The sequence below is a fragment of the Phascolarctos cinereus genome, unplaced genomic scaffold, assembly GCF_003287225.1.
Source record: "Phascolarctos cinereus isolate Bilbo 61053 unplaced genomic scaffold, phaCin_HiC Scaffold_4;HRSCAF=312, whole genome shotgun sequence".
NCBI lineage: Eukaryota > Metazoa > Chordata > Mammalia > Diprotodontia > Phascolarctidae > Phascolarctos > Phascolarctos cinereus.
In genome coordinates, this window is record NW_027555847.1 from 682826755 (window position 1) to 682847053 (window position 20299).

Below are 20299 nucleotides of genomic sequence, written 5' to 3' on the forward strand. Positions count from 1 at the left end.
GGGCTTTTCTAACATGGAGTCTTAGAATAACAGCTGAGCCCAAATCTGGGTGCCTCTACTCTTAACTGGTGGCTGAAGGGAAGGACCAGTGTTCTGAGTCCTGGAGGCCATCATTAGATAGGGTCAAGTGTCTACTGACCTGAGAGACCTGTTGAACCTTGGGTCTCACCTTCAGACCCATCTACCAGAGGGTCTACTGACCTTCATCCCCTGACCCAGTGGTCTGAATGAATGGACTGACTGAACTTCAATTCAGTTGACATTAAGTACTACTACAGTTATCCCTTCCATATCAAGGGGGTTGGGGTACAGTGCCCCTGTGATCTGGAAAATCCAAGTGAAAATTTTTTTGGCTCCCCCCTTATACCAGAGAAGAAGTTTGAATTTTTTCTTTTTCTTTTATGGGGTGCTTTTTGTAAAATTTGGGTTGATAGTATACAATACCATACATTTTATGCATTTCTGAGTTTCTAAACTTTTTCTGTTGTTGTCTTGCTGGCCTTCACAGGTCATCTGTGGCTTCCATGTAACTCTCCAAAAATTCCCATTTAATTTCTTATGCCAATCCACGATATATCAAAACTGCAATGGGGAAAGTCACGAAGTAGAAGGGATAACTGTATGTACAAGATACTATACCAAATGCTGGTGATAACAAAGATTTGAGGAAAGAAAAGCTGAGTTCAATTTGAGTCCTGCTAAATTTGAATGGCTGGTAGGACCTCTGGGTGGTGATGTACCGCAGGCAGTTAGAGATGCAGTTGGATCTGGAATTCATGAGAGAAAATGGAACTAGGTATATAGCACTGACCTAATGAATCACTGACCTATCTACCTGAGAACCTTCCTGCCCAAGGACCCACTGGCCTAAGGAACCCTTGACCCCAAAACCCCTAGAACCTGTTAATCTTCAGATCCTGACCCACTTACCTTCTGACTTACTGACCTCAGGATCTATGGGACTCAAACTTCAGACTGACCCAAGAATGTTGCAGACTCTCTGATCCATAGATGCTTGAGGTGACTGCACAAATTTAAAGTGCGGAGAGTTCAGGCTAGACTCACAAGACAGTCTCCCAAGGCTATCATAGGAGGCTGATGAGTGACCTTTTTCTTCTTTTGGAGGGGGAGGCTTCTTTATGGGATGTGTCTAAGGACAGAATCGTGTAAGGGGTGGAGGAGAGTTGGGAGAGTAAAACCATCTGGATATCATCCCTGTGCTTACTGAATCCGCCACCCATTCTTTTCAAAAAATTAATTTTTATTAATATCTTTTGTTCTTACATTACCTTCATTTCCAAACATATCCTTCCCCTTACCCCCAACTCAGCCAGCCATCCCTTGTAACAAAGAATGAAAAAAAAAGAGGAAAACAAAGTGGTTCAACACCTGTAGTCCTTCACTTAGGCAAAGAATGTGGGAAAGTGCATTTTCTCATCTACTCTCCAGGGCCAAGCTTGGTCATTTTAATTACATAACATTGTTTCGGTTTTTTGCCCCTTCCATGTACATTGATTGCTATAGGCATTGTGTATAGTTTTCCTAGTTCTGCTCACTTCACTTTGTTCATGTAAGTCTGTGCTTCTCTGAATTCTTCATAGCCATCACTTCTTATGGCATAGTAACATTTCCTGGCATTCATGGACCACAATCTGCTTAATCATTCCTCAAGTGATTTTTTGTTTCTAATTTTCTGCTACCACAAAAAGGGCTCTTAGGAATATTTTTATGTATATACGTGTATCTTTTCTAAAAATTTTATAGCTTTGTATCACCTTCATTTGTAAATATTACCCCTACCCCATCATCAACGCATGATCCACCTCCTTGTTACAAAGAATTTTGAAAAATCAAGAAGTAAAAGCAATTCAGCAAAATTAACCAATGCTCCAGTCAAGACTAACAACATATGCAGTTTTCTGTACCCATATTCCTCCACCTCTGCAAAAATGGGAGCAAGATGCATTTTTTCACAGATCTTTGTCCTTATAATTACATAACTACCGAGTTTCATTTTTGTCATTGTCAACATTCTTTCATTTGTACTGTTGCAATTTTTGCTTCTCTTTCATTTTGAAAGTGAACTTCTGTATGTTTTCCCGTGCTTCCCTGAAATGATCATTTCTTAGAGTACGCTAACATTCCATTGCAATTAGTTTATCCATCCTCCCAATCACTAGGTCTTTTGTTTCCAGTTCTTTGATACTATGTGAAGAACTGCTGTAAATATGTTGTTGCTTATGGGGCCTTTCTTTCTACCTTTGACCTCTTTGGAGTATATCTCTGCCTACCAGTGGCAACTCTGGTTCAAAAGCTGTGAATGGGTTAGTGACTTTGTTTTAAATTGTTTATTTAGTATTTTATTTTTCCCCAGTTACATGAAAAAACAATTTTCAACATTTGTTTTTAAAACTTTGAGTTTGAAATTCTCTCTTTTCCTCCCTCCCCGAGCCCACACCCCCATTGAGAAGGCAAACAATTCAATATAGGTTATACATATGTATGCAAAACATATCTGTAATAGTCATGTTATGAAAGAAAACATAGAAAAAAACTCAAGAAAAATAAAGTAAAAAATAGTATGCTTCAATCTGTATTCAGACACCATCAGTTCTTTGTCTGGGGGTGGATGGCATTTTTCATCGTAAGTCCTTCAAAGTTGTCTTGGATCTTTGTATTGCTGAGAATAGCCAGTGACTGTATTTTTTTAAAAGCTTCTATGATCTTTGCCAACTTGCAGGGTATGAGGTAAAATTTCAGAGTTGTTTTGATTTGCATTTCTCTTACCATAAGTGCTTTGGAGCAGTCTTTCATATGATTGTTTACAATTTGTAATTCTCCTTTTGCGAAATGTTGGTCCACATTCTTTGACTACTTCTTCACTGGAGAATGAATCAGTTTTATATATTTGTAAGTTCCCTAAATATCTTCTGATCCTCTCAGTGTTATGACATTCATTCATTCAGTTCATTCTATAAGCTTTCATTAAGCACTTAACTGTGTGCCTGGTGTAGGACAATTAAATAATGCCTGTCCTCTAGGACCCTGGAATTAGCAGACAAGTATGTCACACTCTGTTACAATCATTGAGTAATTTTTTTTTTTTTTTGCTGAGGCAATCGGGGTTAAGTAACCTGCCCAGGGTCGCACAGCTAGTAAGTGTCAAGTGTCTGAGGTCAGATTTGAACTCAGGTCCTCCTGACTCCAAAGCCAGAGCTCTATCTACTGCACCATCTAGCTGCCCCCATTGGGTAAATTTTAAAGTAATGAATGAGTATGTATGTGTATATAGTTTATTTTGTATGTATATAGTTCTTATTTTGTCTGGACATGTGACTTAATCAGTGAAGGAAATCCCAGGTAATAAAACTCCCTCTACCCACACAGATCTGTGACCCTTGAGCAGTTTACAGTCTTAGGCTGTTGCCTAGGGCTAAGTGATTTGCCCAGTATACATCACAGGGAGCATACACAAAATAAGAATAACAATTGGTGGGAATTAGAAATCTTGTGTAAGAGGTGGGGCTTGGTTGACACTGTTGTGACCACCACAATCTTCTCTGCAGTGGGGACTAAGTGGGAGGGAATAAGCATTTATATAGCACCAACTATGTGTGGAGTAGTGTGCTAAGCATTTTATAAATATAATCTCATTTGATCTTGGAGGCAGGTACTGTTATTATCCCCATTTTACAGTTGAGGAAACAGAGGGAAACAAGTGAAGTGACTTGCCCAGGGTCATATAGCTAGTGAGTGTCTGAGGCTGCATTTGAACTAAGCACAGGGGTGGGGAACCTGCAGCCTTGAGGCCACATGTGGCCCTCTAGGTCCTCAAGTGCCACCCTTTGAATCTAAACTTCTTGGATTCTCCACTCACTGGAGTGGAGCCTTGAGTCACTGAGTATCCAGTCCTAGAAGAAGCCCTGAGCAAATCACCCACAGAAGGCTCCCTTCATTGCTTGATTGTGGATCGGGCATCCCGTGGCCCCTGCCTGTTCGATTACTGAGTGGAGCTTCCTTAATTGAGACCATCCTCCCTCCTCAAAGTAGCCACATATAAGATTCCTGGCAATGGGATCCCAAAACCTTAAAATGTCAGACCTGAGAGGTTAGGGAAACAGGTCCAGAGAGGGGAAGGCATTTGCCCAGTGTGACAGAGCTGGAAGTAGAATCAAGGTTTCTGACTCTCAGCCCTAGGCCTTGTTGACTTTACAGAGGCTTCCCAAGGAAACTGTCAGGGTCCAGGAGCATTGGAGACCAGATTTTCCTAGGGAGATTCAAGGATCTTTGGCCACAAACATCTCAGCAAGTACCTTGAAATATGGCTTTTAAGGGTTACAAACAAAGTGCTTTCCAAATCTGATCTTATTTGATCCTCCCTACAAGGGGGATGCTGTTAAAATCCTCATTTTACAGTTGAGGTAATGGAGGTACAGTGTGATGAATGAAAAGTCTGAAAGACATAATTTTCTAGGTAATTAATTATCAATTTACTAATGATGGCTAGCAAATAATCAATAAAATAAGATCAAGAATGTTGTGAGTCGCTGAACGTCTCCCTTGCTCCGGGGTCTGCCTTTTAGAATCCCTAATTTTCTTTTTCAGCTGGGACACCATCTCCTACCGAAGGCTTTTCCTGAGCCCTCAAGCTGCCTATGCCTCCTCATTCCTACCCTGGAAATTACCTTGGATTATTGTGTGTATGGGTGTGTGTGGCCTCCTTTGATAGAATGTAAACCTTTGTTATTGTTTCCATAGAACTCACTCAGCACGATGCTTGGCACATAGTAAAGGCTACATAAATACTCATTAATTGACTGATTATCGATCGATCTTTTATCTGACCATGAATGACCATGAGAGGGGCTTCTCCAACAACTAAGAAACCTGGGGCCACAAGTCAGTCATGGAACTTAGGCCAGTCTCCTGCTGGAGAAGAGGAGAGAAAACGGAGAGTACCTGGTCAGGGAGAGGGTCATGAAGAGGCAGTGTGGTTCCCCTGGTGGTCTTGGAGCTAGGAAGGCCACTAACCTCTATCTGGTAGTTTCCATAGCTTCCTTCAGGAATCTGGTAACTTTGTAAATCTTAACATGTTATATTTGGCTTTATAAATATTATTTAATTTGGTCCTCACAACAACCCTGGGTGCTATTATCATCCCCATTTTTACAGATGAGGAAACAGATCTCAAGTGACTCGCCCAGGGTCACTTAGATAAAAATTGTCTCCCCTGCATGTGAACTCGAGTATTCCTGATTTCAAATCTGGCAATCTATCCACTGGACCACCTAGCTGATGAAGAGCACATCATAATGGATAGGTAGGTAGGTAAACAGCTAGAGCAATGGATAGAGCATTTATTAAGCACCTACTATGGGCCAGGCACTACTGCTCAGTGCTAGAGATACAAATACAAGAAACCAAGATGACCCCCACGCTCAAGGGGTTTATATTCTAATAGGGAAAGACGCATAAAGAGGAGCTAGACAGGGGTACTGGGGGAGGGAGGAAGGCTGGTGGTGAAGACGTGGAAGATGGCTGGCCTAAAAACTAGGAAGACCCGGGTTCAAGCCCTGCCTCCCTACATACTGGTTGTGCCATGGAGGAAGGCATTTAAGGACACAATGCTCTAGGCCAAACTCTAAGACTAATTTTAAAGTGGGTGCAGACTTGCATTGGTAGATGGAGTTTCCTCACCTGGGAGTCCCCACTACCAACGAAATGTCTGATCCAGTTCCTATCCTGAGTCCAGAAATGCAAGTTCTCTTGCCAGCCTCTGAGCTGCCGGGCACCGCGGACCCAGGCGAACCCGGGAGGTTTCAGACTTGAGTCACGAGGTGGGGAAAGGGCACGACCGCAGGGAGGAGCCGCAGACTGTCCTCCTCCGTCTCTGTGCCAGGAGCCCCGTTGGGTTCCCCTTGGGGACAAGCTGGGCGGGGCAGGGCTGCACGAAGCTCTTGGGGATGGGGGGCAGGCTCCGCCGGAAGGGGGCGTGCTGGGGCACCAGTCTGGAGCACGAGAGACCACGCTCCTGAACCGGCAGGGGGCGTGCCAGCCTCTGTCACAAAGGGGCTGCGTTCCTGGCCAGCAGGGGTGTATGGGGTCAGCTCAGAAGGAGGCGGAGGCTTTCGGAGCTCAGACTCGTTGGGCTCACTCGCAACTGAAAGCGGAGGTACGCTCCGCGGCCGGCAGGAGGCTTCGTAGCGGACAGGCGCTCAAGGATTGGCGAGGCCCCGCACTGGGAGGGGATGTCGACGCTCCGGGACTGCAGAGGGCGCCTTGGGGGCGGGGCCGTGCGCTGGGAGAGGTGGGGCTGCCTTGTAGGGGTGAGGTTGATGCTGTGAGACCGGCAGAGGGCGCTGTGGGGTCATCCTCGGGCCGCCAGCTCTGGCGCTGCGAAAGGCGGAGCCCACAGTGGTGTGTTGGGGTAGGGGGTGGGGTGAGGTGGGGGGGGAGGTGCTCTTGGGCCAGCAGGGGGCGCTACGGGAGCGGGACCGCGCGCTGCGAGAGGCGGGGCCGCGCGTGGGGGGGGGGGTTGGGGTTTGGCGCTCCGGGGCCAGCAGAGGGCGCGCTGGGGCCGGTCTGGGCCGCCCGGGAACGCGCTCCGAGGCCCTCGGGGGCGCGATCTCCTCCCCCCGCCCCTTTGTGTGCCTTTGGCGCCTTCCTGGCGGTCTCCCCGGCGGCGGCGGCTCTCGGGGCTCTCGGGGCTCCCTGGCTGGGCTGGGCTCGGGCTGCGCGGCCATGGACATCAAGAGGCGGGTTACGCTGGAGCTGCGGAACAGGAAGCCGGGGGAGGTGAGGCCCGCGCGGGCCGGAGCACGTGGGCCCGGGGTTGGGGGCGCCGCACGTGGGCAGCCGCGCGGGGTCCGGGGCCGGGGAGAGCGGGCCGGCTCGGGGCCCAAGTCCGGGCCCGGGTCGCCGAGACCCGGAGACGTGGCCTTCAAGGCCCCGCACGGAGGCCGGCGGCGCGGGCGCCGACATCCGGGGCGCCCAAGGCCCGGGACGGAGGTCGGGGAGTGCGGGCGCCGAGACCCGGGGACGTGGCCTTCAAGGCCCGGCACATGGGCCCCGGGAGGCCGGGGACATGGGCTCTGCGTGCGCAGGATCGGGGTGTGGGGCCTGGGAGGGCGGCCGGCCCGGACGTGCGCTCGGAGATCCCGGGCTTGGGTGTTGAGGGCCCGGCAGGGCCGGTGTCCGGGGTGCAAATATGCGCTAGGAGATCGTAGGTTTGGGCGTTGAAGGCCCGGGGTGCGGACAAGCTCGGGGAGACCCCCGGGCTTTGGGGTTGAAGGCCTGGGGCCCGGGGTCCGAACGTGCGCTAGGAGATCTCGACTTTTGGCGCTTAGGGCCCGAGTCACACGCTAAGCTAGGAAGTCTGGAAATAAGGGGCTTTGGGTTGGTACCCAAAGTCGGGGACATAGTCTTTAGGGACTGGTCTTTGGGGGCCTGGGTGGTTCTAGGAGATCGGGGCTGGCAGATTGTGGGGAGCAGGCGGCAGGACCCCGGCTGGAGCTTCCCGGAGTCAGCACGGAGGCATTTAAGCGGAAGAGGGCTACACGTGGGGCCCTGGCTTGTAGGTGGGGAAGGTGGAGGGTCCTCCTGGTTGCTGGAGTTTGTTAAGACTCGGGGGCTTAGCTCAGAGGAACTGTGAAAGGGGCCATCCTCGGTTTTACCTTCAGTAAACCTTACCGTCTTCCCCAGCTCCCCACCCCCCACCCCCAGTCTTTTAGCTGTGAAATTCTGAGCCTTTGGGTCTTAGGAACAAGTGGTCCCAAGTTCAGGGGTCCAAAGCTTGAAGAGGCGCAGGACGCCTTTCGGCGGCTCAGGGCTTGGCATTAGAGGAGGGAAAATTGGGGTCTCTATCCTTCTGAAGACCTGAGCCCAGCTCTGAGGCTTCCTGGGCCTGGTTTCTCTGGAATCCTAGGGACTAAGCTGAGCCAGGATGTGTGGACAGGAGCCCAGAATGACCTAAGTGAAGGATGGTTAGAGCCAGGGCCTGGAGTGACTGAGCCATTCTTGGCTGTTCTGGGGTTTGGGAGGTGACCAGAATTGGGCTGGCTTGAGGAGTTTGGAGGATCATTGAGGGACTGTTAAGCCATTTATGCTTGTTTAGAGTTGATGCTGGAATTCTGTTTCTGCCTCTTCCTTTGTGACCATGGGCAAGTCTTTACCACTCTCTTGGCTTTGATTTCCTCATCTATAAATAAGGGGGTCAGGCTAGCTCCTGGCCCCTCAAGCACTGACATGGATGTTCCTAGTTGGGCAGGAACAGGCTTGTGGACTTCCCTGAGTCTGGACTTTGTGGGGGACACCCTGGAGGTTGGGCTTGGACCGTCTGAGGCCCAGACCGTCCTGGCAGAGAGGGATCCTGGTTGGAATGGAGGCTTAAAATTTTGGAGGTGACTGAGGCCTTGTTCCTCATCCCCAGGTGAAGGATTTAGTCTTGGATAACTGCTTCTCAGATGATGGCAAGATTGGGGGCCTGTCTTCAGAATTTGAAAACCTTGAGTTTCTCAGCATGGTCGACATCAATCTCGTGTCTTTGGCCAACCTACCCAAGCTTCCCCGACTACGAAAGGTGGCACGGGGGAAGAGACATTGCGGGGTGGAGATGCCAGGGATTGGGAAACCCTAAGCATGAGGTGGGGGTGGTAGGAGGCAGGTGCCCCCCTCCCCAGAGGAGATGGAAGGTCTGAGTCCCTGACTGTCCGCACCCTGTTCTGTCTGGGCCCCACAGTTGGAGCTCAGCGATAACCACCTCTCTGGAGGCCTGGAGGTCCTGGCCGAACGAACCCCCAGCCTGGTCCAGTTAAATCTGAGTGGGAACAAAATCAAGGACATCAACACGCTGGAGCCCCTGGTGAGGCTGCCTGGACTCGAACCCCATTAGACTGTTGGCTGAGGGCAAGGATTGGGGCTTGCCCCAGTTCGTACTTCCCCAGGGTTGCTTAAGCATTGTCTTTTTTCGTACCGAGCAGGTGCTAAATCATTTTTCACCAAAAGGCAAATAGAAACTTGCCCTTGACCCATTCTGCGGCCCGAGCCTGAGGAGACCTTCCCTGGCTTCCCCAAGTCCCATAGAGGATCTTTTTGCCTGCCTTGCAGAGCTAGCAAAGTTATCTTGGAATGTTCCAGACTCCTGGGGCACCCTTGGCTGGGGCTGGGGTGGGATGGGATCAAGGCCTGGGCTTCTAGCTGTCCTCCTTGCTTCTTGTAGAAGAAGCTGCCGAACCTCAAGAGCCTAGACCTTTTCAAATGTGATGTGACCATGCTGATGAGCTATCGGGAGAGTGTGTTTGCCCTCTTGCCCCAGCTCACCTACCTCGATGGCTACGATGCTGATGACAAGGAAGCTCCGGACTCTGACCCTGAGGCTGAGAGGGAGGGCCTGGAGAGTGTTTGCGGGGAAAATGGGGAAGGTGAGGATTTGTCCAGGGGGCCCTTCTAGGTTTAGATGAGCTTCCCTACCTACCTCCTTCCACTTCAGAAGCCCCCAGTCCCCTTCCCTAATCACTAGTTTGGTCTTTGCTGTCAGGTGAGTGAGGATGAACCTCCCCACTGCACAGCCTTTGGCCAAGTTCACCTAGGAAGGCATCCATGCCCGTTTGGGCCAGGGAGCCCAGGTTATTTGGTCATGAACTCTCTGTTGTCAGTGATAGGTGAAGAGGAGGAGGAGGAGGAAGAGGAAGAGGAAGAGCTTGATGAGGATGTAATTGATGACGATGAGGATGAGGATGATGAAGATGTTGATGGAGAAGAAGATGAGGAGGAGGAAGAGGAGGAGGAGGAGGAGGAAGAAGAAGATGGGGTAGAGGATGAGGTGAGGACCATGTTGGCCTTCCCTGGGAAGGGTTGGATCAAAGCAAAGGCCGGGTGCCTCCCTCCATCAGAGATGCAGTCACAGAAGAGGACCACATACCGGATCTGGGGTTTGGTCAAAGACCTTTCCAAATCCAGGGCTCATTCCGGTAGATCTCCCTACAGTCCAGGGGGATTCCTCATGGGGTAGGGGAGAAACCTGAAGACTTGGATTTGAATTCTGTTTAACCCTCTCTCGGCTTTGATTTCTTCATCTATAACTAAGGGGGTCAGACTAGCTCCTGCCCCCTCAAGCACCGACGTTGTAGAATTCACTCTGCCCTGTCTTCTCCCCCAATCCTTCAGGATGATGATGAGGATGAAGATGATGATGGAGAGGAGGATGAAGAGGAAGACGGAGAAGGTGAGTCTTGACTGCTTGGAACCTGATTCTAGGCTCCATCCTAGAGGTGCCTCTAGTAGGGGATGGGTTAAGGGGCCTAGGAGTGGCATTGTTGTCTTGCCCCCCCCCCCCAAGTTGCCCTAGGCTTGATTCCTGGGAGGGATCTAAGAATTCCAGTAGACCGGGGTGGGGCAGGCTCTGGGCTCAGCCCCACCCCCTGCACTTGCTCCTTCTCTGAGCCAGGCCAGGCCCTTCCTGCTTTGTTTTTGCTCCACCCCCAGCTCTGGTGAACTAACTCTGTATTCTAGAGGCCTTGGGTGAGAGGGTGCCTCTGAATTCCTGATACCCCTAACTAGCCAGAGCTGGGGTCCTTCTTCTCTGCTGCCCTGCGCTCTGTTCCTTCTTCCTCTGACACTGGCTTGCCTCCCTGTCTTCAGAGCCCCAGCACGGAGAGAAAAGGAAACGAGCTGCAGATGATGAGGGGGACGACAGCGAGGAGGATGAGGAGGACTGAACGCCCTGCGGTCAGTGAGCAGCAGCGGCTTGAGGATGGACTCTGCCAGCTTGCCCTTGCCCTTTGCCCCCCAGCCCTGGGCACTGCTGGCTCTGGGGTCTGTTCTTTTCCAGAAGGGGCTCCACAGGCACTGCTTGGCCAGGGGATTCGGTGACCAAAGGTTTTCTCCGTTTTCAGGGGTGTTTGTGCAACAATTTGTTGGAATTCTTTCTAAATCTCTGTTTCCAAGAAAAATATGTCCCATGCCCTGCCTGGGCCCTGAAGGGGCAGGGGCTCTGGCACTTTCTCAGGATAAACCTTGCAGCCCCCTCCCTCTTCCCTCTTATTGGTCTTTTTAAATAAATAAAAACTGGAATTTTTTTATCTTGTCTAGGACAAATAATGAAGGGGGGGGGGAGCAGGGAATGTCCTGAATTATTCATTCTAGGGAAGAGTCCAACTTGGTCAGTCAGTCTAGGAACTGGGCCCTGTGGAGGGGCTTGTTTGAAACAGACTGGACCCCTGGGCCCCACCCAACGATTCTTGAAGCCCCATATTCTGAAAGAGACAACTCCTATACAACTGTTTTATTATCTCCACCCCCAGCTGATCCTGGGCCAAGCCAGGACAACTGGACCCGATGACCCACAGAGTTCCAAAGCAACATTAAGTTAATTATAAAAATAGTCTTCTACCTCTCCACCCCCTGCAGTCACCAGGGCCTACAGTGGAGAGTAGAAAGAGTGGTCCATCTCTGTAGCCATTGTGGAAGGGGGAGTAAGTCAGGCCACCTGCAAAGTCTGCCTAAGAGGGAGTGACTCCACATCACCGGGTGGCCTCACACTACTGCGAGAGGCAGGAGAGTTGGGTTTCCCAGCCTCAGAAATCCCAGTCATCCCCTGAGGCTGGGGGGCCCTGGGCCCTGGGTGACTGAGTCGTGAGGGAAGGAGGACCACTTGATGATCCAGGAGTGGGCTCCAGTGACCAGACTGTGCTCCCTTGCGCCTCCAGTTGAGGGGGAGTGGAGGGTGATGGGGGCTGTGGGGGGGGGCTGGGGGTGGAGTCTTTCGATGGTCCTCCAAATGAAGGGTCATGGCGGGTCTGGAAGCCGTGGAGAAGGGGCACTGCATGCAGGTGTAGCGGCCCCTGGTGTGCTCCCACACAATTCGGCTGGTAGAAGAATGACCTGGTACAGCCAGGAGAGAAGCCTTCAGGGTGCGCTCCTGGGACCTCCTGACAGGAGGGGGCCTGCACAATCTTAACACTGCATCTGGGTAAGTTTTAAGTAACCTGGGTCACTTTCCTCCTGAAGAAAGTTGAGCAATTTGGAGTCTTTCTCTGAGTCTGTACAGTGGCGGGCCTCGAGTTCCTGATCTCTGTCCCCTTCCCATTTTAAAGGGTCTGATTCTGTCATTCCTTCCCCCACCCAACGCCCCAGGGATGCCACTGACCTGTAGGGCCCTCAGAGCTCCCAGGCAGCCTCCGTGGGCTACCGCTGGAACCTGTGGAAGGAGAGAAAGAAGGGATCAGGGGAGGGAACGCTGCAGCCTTACCTGCTACCTGCTTCTCCCTCTCCCGGTCCTTACTTGGGGAGAACACATGGCAGTGACACTGAGGAACCCCTGCTTATATCCCATATGAGGGCTGGGTCTGGGCAATGTCTGCTCACCCGGATTTTTTTTCCAGACAGCTGTATTAGTGTTGGAGCTGGAGCCAGGACCAGAGCTAGGGAGACTCTGGGCCTGGGCCGGCAGGAAGGGACGGAGGCGCTGGGGACCAGAGCCAGGGGCCAGCCCATAGGGAGAGGGACCCAGGTAGGGTAGGAAGGGTGCAGGTACAGGGCCTGAGGCTTGGCTGGAGTATGAGGGTAGTGCAGCAGAGCCATAAAGCGAGGCCTCCAGCAGCGGGAAAGGGGCCCTAGGACGAGGATCCGGGGGCAGGGTCAGCGGCGTGAGCAGCGGGGCCTTGTCGGGGCTGGGGCCAGCTGGTCTCTGAGCATCAGGCAGCTCCTTCTCCAGAGCTGGGGGCAGTGGGGCTGGGGGTGGGGCCGGGCTGTGGGACTGGTCGGAGCAGACGTGTAGGTGCTTGAAGAGGGAGCGGTGAGTCCGGAAGCGGAGAAGGCAGTTTTCACACCTGGGGTGAGGGGAGACAGAGGCTGGACTGAGGGGTGAGCAGGCCCGATGACAGCAAGGATGAGGCCAGGTGAGCTGACGGTGTACAGAGTGGCAAGGGGGGGTTGGGAGTGAGCAGTGAGTAGATGAGGAGTCAAGTCATCACAGAGACCCAAGAGAGGACCCAAGAGAAGACCCAGTGGGTGGAGGGGAGAAGGACAGGGAAGGGGAAGGGCCTCACTTGAAGTATCTGCTGGGCTTGTAGTGCAGCTTAGTGTGGGCCATCAGCTCCTGCATGCTGGGGAAGGTCTCTGTACAGCCTGGGGTTGAGCAGTGAAACAGTTTGCCTGCAGAGGATTATGACCAGAGGCAGTGATGCTCCTGGGGTTAGCACACAACGGTTCCAAGATCCAAGCGGTGCAAGTGGCAGGGCCACTTCCCAAGAGCTTTAGGGGCTCTTGCCCAAGTTATGGAGCCAGGACTTGAATCCAGATCCCCTGACTCCAAATCCAGCATTCTGTCTTCTTGCTCATGGCTCTCCAGGTAGGTAGGCTTCTGAACCGTTCCCACTGGGAGCCAAGACCAGGAGTGCCAGTAGATAGGGCTGCCATGTCAGGGCAAAGGAGTGGTCCTCTGGCAGAGAGGATTCTGGGAAGGAAGTACCATCCTATTCTCCCCCATCCCCATGCTTACCTTCCATGGACTGTGTGGGTTGCAAGTGACTGTGCAGGTGCTGAGCAAGTTCCCGGGGGCTGGGGAAGGCCAGGCGGCAACCGTAGCTGGAGCAAGGGAACTGTCTCCCTAGGACAGACACAAAGGATCCCCGGACCCTGGTCATGTTCCCCCTCTTCAGCCACACATCAACCTGAATCCTGCCGCCTACAGTCCACCATTCATCTAAGGCCTGAGCACCTACTGTGTGCCAAGTCCTGGGCTACCTGGAGGGGAGGGGGGAGGCCTGGGCCTAGAAGATGAAATACAACTAACCCTGATCTGGAGCCAGTCCTTAAGGAGTTCAGAGCCAAATAACCATAAAAGGGATGGCTCACGTCCACAGCACGTAGCCTCAACAGCCACGGGGCAATACAGGTAGAATGACCACACAAGGTCATGATAGATGGCAGAACCCTGATTTGAACCCGGGACCTTTGCGAACAGTACTATCTCTCTTCATTTGCAAGGGTGGGGAGAAGGACACACAGGAATCTATTGACAATAGCCAGATAGCAGGCAGAATGTACTAAGGACCACTGAGAAGCAAAAGCAAGGGCCAGAAGGCCCACAGGAGCAGGGAGGATCAGGATCAGGAGGGCACGAAAGCTGTCTCAAAGAGCCTTGAAGGACGAGTAGGAGTTGGACAGGTCTACTCTGGCTAGAGAAGTTTAGATTTTACTGAAGGGTGATGGGACAGGAGACTGGCTGGAATAGAAGGAAGGTCTTCAAATGATGTCATGGGAGGATCAGTTGAAGAAACTGGGGGTGTTTAACCTGGAGAAGAGAAAGTTTAGGCAGTACATGATGACTGCCTTCAAAGTGTCTGAAGGGCCATCGTGAGGAAGGCAGGAGACTCATTCTTTGTCCCAGAAGGAAGGACGAGAACCAGCGGGATGTTTTAAGAAAGTAGAATTTATGGCTTATTGATAACTGGAGGTGTCCCATGATGGGCTGCCTTGAGAGAGAGTGCCTTATTACTGGAAACAGAACTTTTACATCAGAATCGGATGTGACCTTAAAAAGAAATCATTTTCTAGTGTCCCTCCCTACAACTCATGTTCCACTGAAAAAGGAAACTGAGGCTCAGAGAGGCAAGTCACTTGTCCAAGGTATACATGTCATGAAAGTGGCAGGCCTGAGACTAGAACCCAAACTTCCAGGCTCTCCCCTAAGCCAGAGCTCATTAGACCAGGCTGCAAGCATCCAAGCAGAGCTGGACTTTACTTGTTTGTCAGAAAAGCTGGTGATGAGACTCTCGGCCTGGTTGTGGGAACTGGACTGAATGCCTTCTGAGGCTGCTGGCTCTGAGATCCCAGTATTCTAGGACCAGGGCTGGGCTTTAGAAAGACTAACGTCTCCACTCTCCCAGACAGCTCTTTAGCAGGAGCTCTAGTCACTGAAGGCAGAAAGACAATTTAGGATGCTCCTGGCGAGAGATAACAAGGGCTTTTTCTTAAGGGGGAAGCAGTAGGAATGGAAAGGAAGGGCCATTTGCAAGAGGTCCATAAGTGGGAGAACAGAAGGAATTGGAGATAATCAGAGATCTCAGGCCAGGAAGGACAGGGATGCTGCCAACAGATAACAGAATGATGAACAGCTTGGGGGGGGAACGAACAAAAGTCCAGTCTTGGACACAGTGAGTCTGAGGTGCCAGAGGAAGGAATATCCAAAGGGATTCTGGGATTTGGAGTTAGAAGGGAGCTAAGAAGGCCATCTAGTCCAAGACTCAGAGAAGTGAATGTGATTGACATAAGGTCACACAGCCGAGACAGGAACCCAGGGTCATAGACCTCAAATGCACAGAGCTCCTGGAGGAGATATGGATCGAGCTTCCCTTGGGCTCTGATCATTCTATCTATGCCAGGTATCTCCATGTCTCCAAGAACCAGGGGCCAGCAAAGGTCACCAAAACAGGCAGGGGAGAGTATCTGAAAGGTGAGGATGTAGTCAATAGCTGTGCCCCAAAGCCTGGCTGCAGATAAATCAAAGAGAATAAGGCTTGAGAAAAGGACGATGGAGTTGGTGATGAGGAAGGCATCGGCAACCAGAGGGAGAAGAGTCAGGAGAATGGGGGTGGGGTGGGAAGCAGAAGCCCAAGTGGATGCATCATCTTTTACCAGGCTATGGCATGTGTTCTCTCACCTCATCTGCTTTCAAGCCTCCATGTGTGCCAATGCCCCTTTCCCTTGGTCCCTGTGCCCAACTATCTGTAGTTCCTCACCAGAAGAGGGGGGCCGGCGCTTTGGAAGGCGTGGCTCATCACTGGGGCTGCTGTTGACACCCCCTCCTGTGCTGGTTCTGCCAGAGTACTTGCAGTCTGCAGAGTAGAGACAGGTTACTTACCCAGCCCTTGCCCCAGCAAACCAAAAGTCCTTCCCCAGGAGGCCCCTGGGCCTGAAGATTGAGAAGAAAACCCCTTTCCTAAGTGCCAATCCATGATCCTTCCCCTACTCACCCTCTGCTGAGAAGGCCGGAGACAGCTGCTCTTTCTCTGGTTTGGCTGCTGGGCTCTGACTGGGGCTGCCATAGATGTCTGAGTAGGGCAATGGTGCAGGACATGCCTGGACCCCAGTCCCCATCCCAGAACTCTCCTCCTGATGACAATGAACCAGATATGGGAGGGTCAGTCCTTGAACTTCCTCCTCTTACTTAACCCGTCCCCCACCCCATGCTTCTGCTTCCCTCCATCCCTTCTGCAAGTCTTCTCTTGTCCCTGGGTCAACCCAGTGGAGGGGGATGGCACTGAGAAGAGGTCTCTGGTTCAGAAGTCCCCTAATGCTCTCCCATTCCTTCACTTGCCTCAGGCTCCTTTCACCTTCTCCAAGCCCATGACTGGGCCCAGAACTACCCATAATGTCAGCAAGGGAATAGCTGGTTGAGAGTCATAAAACAGCACAGATGAGAAATTTGGGGACCATCAAATCCAATACCTTACTTGACAGTAGGGGAACACTGTAAAAATGGAGCTTGTTCAAAATCTCTCAGTAAGTCAGGCTAGAACTAGAGTTAGAACATGGGCTAGCTTGACTTGGAATCTAACCACCCCTGGTGGGTAAAACCTGCCAGGAAACCCCTGCTGTCACTGTGCACCCCTCTAGGCCAAGGTGGGCCCCAATCTCCTTCTTCCAGGAGTGGACTGAGAGGACAAAAAGCAAGGGCTGTGCCCCAGTGCCTGGCAGGAGGATTAAGTTGGGAGGTCTGAAGGGAGAAAAGAATAGGAAGAGGGAGGTAGTCTTGGAAGGACAATAGGCTCAGTGTGAGCTGAAGATATTCCATGACTGCCATGGATGGGGTTGTTGGAGGTAGTGCCTAAATAAATGACCGGGATCCAAGAGATTTGGGATTGGGAAGTGGCAGTGCAGGAGGTGAGGGTGGGGAATGTGAGGGAAAGGCTGGAGTAAGGCAAGAAAAGGGAGACTACCATTGTGGAAACATGCTGGGATTTGATGTCAGAGGACCCGAGTTCAAACTGGTTTTGTTTACTACCTGTATGACCAGGGCTATGTCACCAAACCTCTCTGGCCATCAGTTTCATCATCTTTATAAATGGAAGGAGGGGTTGGATCAGACTGGATGAGAGATTTAAAGATGAAAAGGTCATATAGTCCAACCCCTTCATTTTTCAGAGGTGGAAACAAGGGGCAGAGAGGGTAAATCAACACTGTCACACAACTGGGTGGTGGCGGAGCTGAGTGTCAAACCCAAGTTCTCTGATTCTAAATGTGACACTGTTTCCAAACTCTGAAGTCCCTTATGGCAGAGTTGTCAAAATTGGAGCTAGCTGCCTGCAAAACTCCTGAGTGCAGCCTAAACCAGGTTACAGTGTAATTGGAAAAGGTTTCACAAAATAAAGATACAACATAATGTTATTTCTAAGTCAACATGCTACCTAAAGGAGTCCATTTCTATTTGAGTTTGGTACTTAATAAATGCTTATTCCTTTTATTTCCCTTCCCTTCAAGCTCTAAACCTTAGAAATAGAGTCAGGGTTGGAGGTAAGGACCAAGCCTGGATTGTGGCCTATTTCTAGAAAAGTTGGGATAGATGGACTGGGCATGTGGAAATCCTGGACCTTATGAGAGATAAGAAGAATATGGGGGAGGGGGGAGTTGGCTGGGGAAGATTCTAGGTGATGGACAAAGACTGGAACAATGCACAGCCTAGAATGGGTAGAGGGCACCGTTCTGAAGCATAGAAGAATAAAATATAGGGCTGGAAGAGGCCTCAACAGGAGGCCCAAGGGAGTGGACCTAAATGACCTGCCTGAGGTCACACAGCTGTTGTCAAAGGCAGGGTCTGAATCTACTTTCTGACTCCAGAACCAGTGCTCTTTCCACTATGCTACCATTTTGGAATGGGCCGGGGCCCCTAAGGGCTGGGTGGGACTATAGTGGGGAGGAACCTAGCACAGAAGGGGAGAGCCTATAGTGGAGGGGCCAAGAAAAGGGATAAAGTGTTTATAGAGTTGAGATCTAGAAAGAAATGGGAGTTTCCACAACATATGGAAAAAAGTAGAATCTGCATGGGCGGGGGGACCTAAAACAGGCAGGCTCTGGAATGAGGCCTCCAACAGAGGTGGAATTTGGAACACGGAGGGGGCGGGGTCCATGATATTGACACAATCCCTGGAGGTGGAACTCAAGATAGTGACGGAGTGGGGGCGGAGCTTAGGCCTTCGACAAGACCCGGGGGGCGGGGCCCAGGATATTGACAAGACTTCCTGGGAGGCGCGGCCCAGGGCTCTGGCTAAGGCGGGGAAAGGAGGCACAGAATAGAACCCTTATGTTTGCAAGGGCGAGGCCCAGAACGGAGGCGGGACCAAGCACAGGAGGCGGGTCTCTACGGGGCAGGACACAGAACAGAGGCGGGATTTGGAACGTGATAGGACAGGGCCTGGAACAGGGGCGGAGCTAAGAACGCAGGCGGAGGCGTGACTCCGTCCTTGTTTCCCCAGCTGTCAGTCAGTCTGTCAGTTCCGCGCCCCGCCCCCTCATCCCCCCCTTCCCTCCGCGACGGCTCTTCTCCATCCCCTCCTTCTCTCTTGGCCCCAGCCCGGCCCCGGCCCCAGCGCGCGCTCACCATCCCTCCCCGTGTCCGCGCGCTGCCTTTGTTCTGCGGCTCTCGCTGCAGCTCCCCCCCGCTGCGGGGACACGCTCACGTCGCCGCCATCTTGTGCCAAGGCTCGGCTCTCGCGAGAGCAGGCGCGGCCGCGCGGGGCCTGGAATGGGGGAGAGGGCTGGGCCGCCGAGCCCCGCGGAGTGGGAGGGGCGGGGCTTGTGGGGGTGAGAATGGAGGCGGGGTCTGAGGGCCGGCCGGGGACGCATGCGCCCTGAGACAGGGAAGCGCTGTCGGGTTTCTCCGGCGCACGCACGGTCTGGCGTGGCGTGGCGTGGCGTGGGGACGGGTGCGCCGTCTTGTCCTGGTTCCGCCGAGTCCCCAGGGTAGCTCCGCCCCAGCCTAGGCCACGCCCTATCGCTGCGGGAGGTGCTAAACCGAGCATCTACCCCCGCCCCCGTTTAAAAAGGGAAAACTGAGGTCTGAGTTTATAAAACCAACACTTGAGGGGGAAAAAAAGCAGCCAGGCAGTGTGACTGACGGGTGTCCTGCTGTCTCCCCTCCGATCTTTGGCATCCCCTTCCCTCTGCCATCTCCCAAGCACAGTTTCCTCATTTATAAAATGATGGAAGTAGAGCACCGGGCCTGAAGTCAGGAAAGCCAAAGTTCAAATTCGGCCTCCCACACTCTCTGGGTAAAGTCACTTCACCTCTGCCCGACTCAGTTTCCCCAGCTGTAAAATGGAGATAATAATTACCACCTACTTCCGGTTGTGAGGCTCAAATCAACATACTGTAGGACCCTTTGCAAATTTTAAAGCAGTATATACATGCTAACATTATTACTACTTCCACCTTTTGCTCGGAAAAGTGGAATGAAGTCATGGCATTTTTCAAGACGGGCCTATCAATTTTTTTTTTAGGGAATTGGGGTTAAGTGACTTGCCCAGGGTCACACAGCTGGTAAGTGTCAAGTGTTTGGTCTGAGGTCACATTTGAACTCAGGTCCTCCGACTTCAGAAACGGTGTTCTATCCACTTCACCACCTAGCTGCCCCAAGGCCTATCAATACAGGAATCGTACTTCTACTCACCAGAACTTAAAGACCTTTCCTGGCTAGCACTTCCCTATATCTGTTGTTAGTGGTGGTCATTTCAGTTGTGTCCGACTCTCCATGACCCCATGTAAGGTTTTCTCAGCAAAGATACTGGGCTGGTTTGCCATTTCCTTCTCCAGCTCATTTGACAGATGGGGGAACTGAGGCAAAGGGGTGAGTGATTTGCCCACCTAGTAAGTGTCTGAGACTGGATTTAAACTCAGGTCCTTGCCTCTAGGCTCAGCACTCTATCCACACCTCTTATAAACTCCTTGAGGTCAGAACTCTCTGACTTTTGTATTCCCTGAGTTTAGCACTGTGTTTGAAATGCAGTAAGCAGTTTAACAAATGCTTTTTTCTTGATTCATTTATCTATCTATTGAGTCTGTCAGGCAACAGTTAATATAATAACAGTAACTCACTTCGATAGCTTAAACTTCTTCCATTCATTTCAATAATCACATTAAATACTATTTGCTTTTCGTCTTTGTATCTTTCACCTGAACCCCTTTCAGTGCAAGACACTTTGTATTGCCTGAACCCCTTCCAGACCAAAATCAAATAGTTGCTAATTTGCTCAAGAAACTGACACTCTATATAAGGATATAACTTTGACAATGATGAATAAAA

General features: G+C 51.5%; 2 protein-coding genes across 5 annotated transcripts; one reads left to right on the forward strand and one right to left on the reverse strand.

Annotated features, from left to right (window-relative positions):
• The first annotated feature begins 6082 nt into the window (after positions 1-6082).
• LOC110202124 (acidic leucine-rich nuclear phosphoprotein 32 family member B-like) lies at positions 6083-11078 on the forward strand. Of its 4 annotated transcripts, none has more exons than XM_078154211.1 (7): positions 6083-6172; positions 8429-8578; positions 8738-8860; positions 9218-9419; positions 9654-9820; positions 10165-10222; positions 10639-11078. In XM_078154211.1, the coding sequence occupies exons 1-7, from the start codon at positions 6098-6100 to the stop codon at positions 10713-10715; spliced, it is 852 nt and encodes a 283-aa protein (XP_078010337.1). In that variant the 5' UTR covers positions 6083-6097; the 3' UTR covers positions 10716-11078. The 4 variants fall into 4 exon arrangements, with proteins under 4 accessions (XP_078010337.1, XP_078010338.1, XP_078010341.1 ...); XM_078154212.1 differs by having other exon boundaries at positions 9660-9820; XM_078154215.1 differs by lacking the exon at positions 6083-6172 and adding an exon at positions 6591-6795 and having other exon boundaries at positions 9660-9820.
• A 403-nt stretch (positions 11079-11481) lies between these two features.
• ZNF414 (zinc finger protein 414) lies at positions 11482-19019 on the reverse strand. The gene is given in 10 exon segments (XM_020978169.2): positions 11482-11740; positions 11743-11880; positions 12146-12196; positions 12364-12827; positions 13047-13152; positions 13499-13606; positions 15741-15836; positions 15975-16113; positions 18599-18655; positions 18657-19019. Coding segments are annotated over 10 exon segments (1689 nt in total). The 3' UTR covers positions 11482-11573.
• Between the last annotated feature and the right edge of the window lie 1280 nt (positions 19020-20299).